We start from the raw sequence: 7500 nt of genomic DNA, 5'->3' as shown, positions 1-7500 counted from the left end.
GCTTCAGACAAACAAAACAAACGTGTAGCCAATGAGCAGAAAGGGGCGGGGCTTGTCGATATGGGCGGAGAGAGTGTTCAGTGCGCATGTGTGACATTAGCAGAAAGCGGTTTTAACATCGACATGGAGGATAAAAACATAGAAAGAAAGAGAAGAAAGACTTACGATAAGGACAAGAAGTAGGACGTGTTAATATAGGATCAGCTTTCCAGCGCTGGAGAGAACTGAAGGAGCAGGAAGTCGGCCACATATTCACAGGTTGGAGTTTCCCGAGTCAATAACTCCTGAGCTAAACGCTGTTACTACACAAATAACACCTCTTTTCTATCGTAGTAATGTAGAGAGGCAGCTACAACCGCGTTTTGTGTAGTAACAGCGTTTAGCTCAGGAGTTATCGACTCGGGAAACTCCGACCTGTGAATATGTGGCCGACTTTACTTAAGACACCGAGGCGCTTTTTTCCTTCTCGATAGGTGAGTAACGTTGGTTTTGCTTTGTTACACAGAACTAATATATGCCTTTGTCCTTTACATCATTATGCTTGTGTGGCATTTTTGTTTGTTTGTTTATCTACAATCGTATTGTTCTTTCCTTCAGCTATGATAAAGACACATTTCGTATGTATGTGTGGGCGGAGCTATCGATACAGGGGTGGGACCCTTTTGGGTTAGGGGCGTGTTTGTTTTGGTGATTTCAAATGTCAACATCGGCTTTCAAACAAAGGAGACCCCACCTTTAATAATGAAGTATTAAGTAACTGTCAACTACTGAGTGACTAAGGTGAAAAACTTCAGGAAAAAGATAACGCTAATTTTAAATGCTAACAAGTCCAATATTAGTGGTGAGAACTGCTAATTTGATTCATAACAGCGTCAAAGACCGTACAGCTGCTTAACACTGCTGTGACAATCTTAGCATCAGAATCTACTACATACCTGACGTTTCACATTAACTACTGCGTATTTAGATCTAATGCGCCAAATATTCATTCATTCATTCATTTCCTACCGCTTATCCGAACTTCTCGGGTCACAGGGAGCCTGTGCCTATCTCAGGCGTCATCGGGCATCGAGGCAGAATACACCCTGGACGGAGTGCCAACCCATCACAGGGCACACACACTCTCTCATTCACTCACACATTCACACACTACGGACAATTTTCCAGAGATGCCAATCAACCTACCATGCATGTCTTTGGACCGGGGAGGAAACCGGAGTACCCGGAGGAAACCCCCGAGGCACGGGGAGAACATGCAAACTCCACACACACAAGGCGGAGGCGGGAATCGAACCCCCGACCCTGGAGGTGTGAGGCGAACGTACTAACCACTAAGCCACCGTGTCCCCTGGACCAAATATTAATCATAAAAACAACATTGATAAATAAAGTAAACTAGGAAACTGATGGAAAAAACTGGTGGCTAACTCCTGATGGCCACCGGTCGCTCTAACATCTGGTGCTAATATCTGTTCCTCTATACTTTATCATCAGCATCAGAACACTTATATTAGGAGTCTCACCTTGAACTGATCGACTCGCTCCAGTTTCTCCAGGTCAGGGACGAGTCGCGTTCCATCCTCCAGTGTGCGCAAAAACTCCACCTGAAACTCCAGCATCTCCGGAAGGTTTCCGAACAACACGTCCAGCTTAAACGCACACCAAAGGATCACTAAGGTCAGGTTTACTTGTGGAACGCTAACCAACATAAGTTATATAATGAGAGAGACGTAAAGAAGGGACATTTTTCTACAGCAGACAAAGAGACATGACAATGCTAATCCATGTAACTAGCTACATTTACCACAGGAGTTTATACACAAATGCTAATCATACTGTAACATAGCCTTTTTCTGCTAAAGTCAGAACAAACTTTCATATCAGGACAAAAATTTACAGATTGTAACAGTAACATTGTGGAAAATCTTTATATATGTGTGTTATTGTATTATTGTTTAGTTTAATAGAGCTGATTACATGCTATGCTAATGCGATTACATGCTATGCTATGCTAATGCATCTGTCTGTGCAGTTATTAAAAAAGAATCTAACAATGAAATATCAGTGTGTGCTAGCTAAAATGTTGTAATGTGTGTGTGTGTGTGTGTGTGTGTGTGTGTGTGTGTGTGTGTGTGTGTGTGTGTGTGGGTTTACTAGAACACTATATCAGATAAAAATCTAGCTAATATTAATATAACCCCTTTTTGTGGTATTGTAACTAAGAGAATATTTAGTCTGTGATGTGTACTGTGTGTGTGTGTGTGTGTGTGTGTGTGTGTGTGTGTGTGTGTGTGTGTGTGTGTGTGTGTGTGTCTGAGTCTGTGTGCTTTGGACACATCTGTATTTTACTGCCAGTGTGATCCCACACAGTGCTCAACATAGCACTTCACTCGCCCACACACACACACACACACACACACACACACACACACACAGTTCCTTGTTCTTCTTTACACGCCCACACACTGTCTTCATCCTTCCACCCACTGTATTTTGTGTGTGTGTGTGTGTGTGTGTGTGTGTGTGTGTGTGTGTGTGTGTGTGTGTGTGTGTGTGTTACCTCATCCTGGGTGAGGAAGCTTTCCTTCTGCAGAGGAGTCAAATATCTTCCGATAAGACAATTCAAATCCTGAGCGCGCGCACACACACACACACACACACACACACACACACACACACACACACACACAGATTCTTTCAGTTCTCAATGTATTCAACTCCTTACAAATACATTAATAATTAGAATATATACGATACAGAAACCTCTATGGAATGAGTCTCCAGTGTCAGCCTCACATTTTACTATTTGCCGCACACACAGACACACACACACCACACACACACACCACACACACACACACCACACACCACACACACACACACACACACACACACACACACACACACACCTTTACGTAAGTACGCTCGGTCTCCACCAGCTCACAGATGACCTTGCGCAGTTTATCAGCGTCCGAGAGCTGACGAGGAAGTGAGGAAGATGAAGAAGACGAAGCTGCTTCGGATGACGGGTTCATCTCATGAAGGCTTCGGCAAAAAGCAGCGACCTGCTCCGTGCTCTGGCGAGAGAAGAAGACAGAGAGAGAGATTAGAGAGAGAGAGAGAGAGAGAGAGAGAGAGAGAGAGAGAGAGAGAGAGAGAGACGGAGAGAGACAGAGAGAGACAGAGAGGGAGAGATTAGGAGTGAGATCCACTGCAGTTTCCTTTCTCTCTCTTATACCTTATACGAGAGAGAGAGAGAGAGAGAGAGAGAGAGAGAGAGAGAGAGAGAGAGAGAGAGAGAGAGAGAGAGAGAGAGAGAGAGAGAGAGAGAGAGAGACAGGTGGGAATGGGAGCTAAAAAAATCTTTTGAACTGAATTGAGCTATTTTGAGTTCAACTCATTTCTCTAAGTCTTTCCTTCCTCCCTCCCATTTCTCTCTGTCTCTCCGTCCGTCGTTTTTCTCTTCATCACCACGATTCTGTCTCTCCGTCTCACTTTATATATCAGGACCTGATGTATGAAGCTTTTTGCGGCCGCGTTGGAGAGAAATCGGGCCGCGCTGCTGAAGCACCTCGTCTGGGTTTAATGAGACGATCCGAAGCAGACCACATGAGTGGTGACACAAAGTGCCCCGTGCTTCCACGTGTGGTCGCATCCCACCACCATGTGAGGTCATGTGAGGTCACTTCCTGTCTGTAACCTATGAATGTCTTTATGCTAAAGTTCTGTTCTGGTAGATTTTTATTATTTATAACCACAATATTACACGATATGTTATTTTTTCAGTGTTGGAGTCTCGCTCGCACCCAGAGACACGTTACCCAGAATCCCAAGCGTTTGTGTTCAACTGCAGCTTTAATAAAGTAAATATACATCAAGACGCATCAACTGCATCGTCATGGTATTTTGGTTATCCTCTTCTCCCTCTTCTTCTTCTTCTTCTTCTCCTTCTTTCTCTGTCTCTCTCTTTTTTTCTCTCTCTCCTTCTTATTCCCCTTCTCTCTCTGTCTCTCTCTCTGTCTCTCTCTCTCTCTCTCTCTCTCTGTCTCTCTCTCTCTCTCTCTCTCTCTCTCTTTATTTCTGTTTTTTCTCCTGCTGACAGCTTTACTTTACTCCCAACTAAAACACGAGCACCTGTCCTTCGGAGCGGTTGCCATGGGGACACATTTACGCCGACGGACTGATGAAGAGCAGAGCATGCACACACACACACACACATACACACACGCGCACACACACACACACACACACACACACACACACACACACACACACATGCCTCTCACACACACAAACATGTATGCACTCTCTCTTTCACACACACACACACACGTACTGTATGCACTCTCACACACACACACACACACACACAAACATATGTGCACTCTCTCTCTCTCTCACACACACACACACATACACACACACAAACATGTATGCACTCTCTCTCTCACACACACACACACACACGTACTGTATGCACTCTCTCACACACACACACACACACACACACACACACACACACACACACAAACATGTGTGCACTCTCTCTCTCTCACACACACACACACACACACACACACGTACTGTATGCACTCTCACACACACACACACACGAACGTGCACTCTCTCTCTCACACACACACACACACACAAACATGTGTGCACTCTCTCTTTCTCACACACACACACACACACACATACACACACACAAACATGTGTGCACTCTCTCTATCTCACACACACACACACACACACACACACACACACACACACACACACACACACACACACACACACACACACACAAACATGTGTGCACTCTATCTCTCTCACACACACACAAACACACGTATGCACTCACACACTCACACTCACACACATACGTATGCACTCACACACTCACACACACACACACACATACGTATGCACTCACACACACACACACACACACACACACACACACACACACACACACACACACACACACACACACACACACACTGTGATTGCCAGTTACTGAGGACTGAATGTTCTCAGCTGAAGTGACAGCAAATGTCAACTTCACACCAAAGTTCCCTTTGCATCTCTGTCTCTTACTTCTCGTTCCTTCCTTCTTTCATCCTTTTGTTCTTCTGTCTCTCAGGTACTTATAAACTCGGTCTAACCTTTCTAACATACCTACAGATTCTAGATGAAGTTTGCTCCAGCTCAATTTTGGTGTTCCTATTGTTTTGGCCTATCATCACGATGATGTGAGTGAAACCTTTCCCTGGTTTCAAAATGTGACCCATCGCAGAACCATTCTTTTTCGACCGCCAAAGCACAGACTCTGGACCAGGAAAAGTGGTTCTTAAGTAGCACCAAAACGTTGCTGGTCTAGACTTAAGAACCGCTTGTGTCAGGGGCTGTGGGCGGGGCTACTGTTAGCGCATTTGATAACGTACCTTAAGTATACTAATGTTTAATACACTTTTACTTTACCGCGATATGATACATTATCAGCGCACATGATAGTAGGTAGCTACATGCTAAGGCTAAATTTTTTCTGTTAGCGATAAAATAAGGTTATGTACTTTCTCGATTACAACCTCCGTTTATACAGATTACACGGAGCCGCACGTACACGTTTTATTCGCCGCGTTTGGACGCCAGTGTAGGTTCACAAAGCCATGAGCATTAACAGTAAATCAACATCCGCCATTGTTGATGTTGTGTTTGTGTTTGTCGCTGCTGCGCTAACGTTGCTGTGTAACGTGACACATATACAGTGACGTCACACTCGGCGCTGTGATGCTCTCTAATCGATGGAAAGGCAAACCGGTTCTTACGATACGTATCAGGATACGGGGTTGCGATACGATATGTTGCGATACATTGCGATATTGTAAGCAAGGCGATATATTGGGATATTTCTTATTTTAATTATAGGATAAAGTTTTAGGGAAGCTGTCAAGAGCACCACCATATGCAAACCTTAGCAAAAAAAAAAAATTCTTATTTAATCAGAAAACATTGGGAACTGCATTTGCATTAATTAGCCCCTGTAACATTCAATATGATTGAACCACTTTATGTGCAGTATGAATAAAGGGAGGAAAATAAAGTGCTTGCAAGATTTAAATATCGATATTTTGTTTTTGAGAATCGATACAATATCGCCAAACAAAATATCGCGATACTCACGTGTATCGATATTTTCTTACACCCCTAACGGTTAATGTTATGGTGTGGGTTTAAGGTTTAGGTTTTGGGTGTGCGGTTAAGGCTGCGATCTGAACGTTGAGGCTTACAGTTAGGAATATCATCAGTTAGATTGGATCTGATTTCATCTGTGAATGAATTTTTACTCCATACGTTTCTGTTCGTCTGTAAATCACATCCCGAATACACCGAATACAGGACATAAATTCACACATCGGAAAACCTTCTGTTCACTCCTGAGCATTTAGCTTTAGTGTGTGTGTGTGTGTGTGTGTGTGTGTGTGTGTGTGTGTGTGTGTGTGAATCACAAATATCTTGTATATGTCCATATATTCGCAGTTCTTGAGATCTCTCGCTATTCACAAGTCACTGGAGCTCGACAGAAGGTGTGAAAAAATAATAATAAAACTGGTATCTTTGTGTTTCTCCGAGACACAGACAGAGAGACTCGTTGTTCTCTGTCCCTGCTGTTTGAAATCTAAGACAAAAGGAACAGGTCGGCCAAAGACACACACACACACACACACACACACACACACACACACACACACACACACACGCTCTGTCCATCTGTGTGTACATAAACTCTGAACCTGAAGCATGTACGGAGTCAAATTTTGTGGCGATTCATTAAGTGACTCAAATCACGAAGAGAAGCGATTCACGAGTGCAACTGACTCACTAAGAGACACAACTCATCAAGAGACACAAATCAAAAGACTCGATTCACCAAGAGATCCGTTTCACCAACGTACCCGATTCACTGAAGAACTCGAATCACCAAAAGACCCAAATCACTAAAAGAACTGATTCACCAATTCACAGAAGAACTCGAGTCAATGCACTTGATTCACTAAGAGACTCAACTCACTTAGAACCCCACTCACCAAGAGACCCAAATCACCGTGATACCTGATTCACCAAGAGTCGCAATTCACCAATACAATCGATTCAGTATGACACTTGACTCACCGATGCACCTGATTCGCTACGAGTCCCGACTCACTAGTGCACACGATTCATCATTGCAGTCTTTCAGTGTTCAGTGTGTGTGTGTGTGTGTGTGTGTGTGTGTGTGTGTGTGTGTGTGTGTGTGTGTACGGAGTCGAATTTTGTGGCAGAAATATTACGCAAAAGTATAAATAAAAATTCACAAAAAAAAATTTATCTAAAACAATTATTACTTTAAAATAGTAAATAATAATAATAATAATAATAATAAAAACAATTAAAATATTAATATTGCTGTATGGAATACAGAAAGGTAAGTATTGTGTGATGAATGTAAAGACGTTTGGT

General features: G+C 43.2%; 1 protein-coding gene across 3 annotated transcripts in view; it reads right to left on the bottom strand.

Moving 5' to 3' along the window:
- tiam1b (TIAM Rac1 associated GEF 1b) overlaps nucleotides 1-7500 on the bottom strand; it is a 48082-nt gene that overhangs the window by 9153 nt on the left and 31429 nt on the right. For all 3 annotated transcript variants that reach the window (XM_047820976.1, XM_047820975.1, XM_047820977.1), the window contains 3 exons: nucleotides 2910-3077; nucleotides 2561-2629; nucleotides 1524-1649 (listed from right to left, as the gene is read on the bottom strand). In XM_047820976.1, the coding sequence (XP_047676932.1) occupies nucleotides 1524-1649; nucleotides 2561-2629; nucleotides 2910-3077 (363 nt within the window). The remainder of the gene's footprint in view (nucleotides 1-1523; nucleotides 1650-2560; nucleotides 2630-2909; nucleotides 3078-7500) is intronic.

Source organism: Tachysurus fulvidraco, chromosome 11, assembly GCF_022655615.1.
Source record: "Tachysurus fulvidraco isolate hzauxx_2018 chromosome 11, HZAU_PFXX_2.0, whole genome shotgun sequence".
NCBI lineage: Eukaryota > Metazoa > Chordata > Actinopteri > Siluriformes > Bagridae > Tachysurus > Tachysurus fulvidraco.
This window is presented reverse-complemented; position numbering and strand designations above follow the sequence as displayed.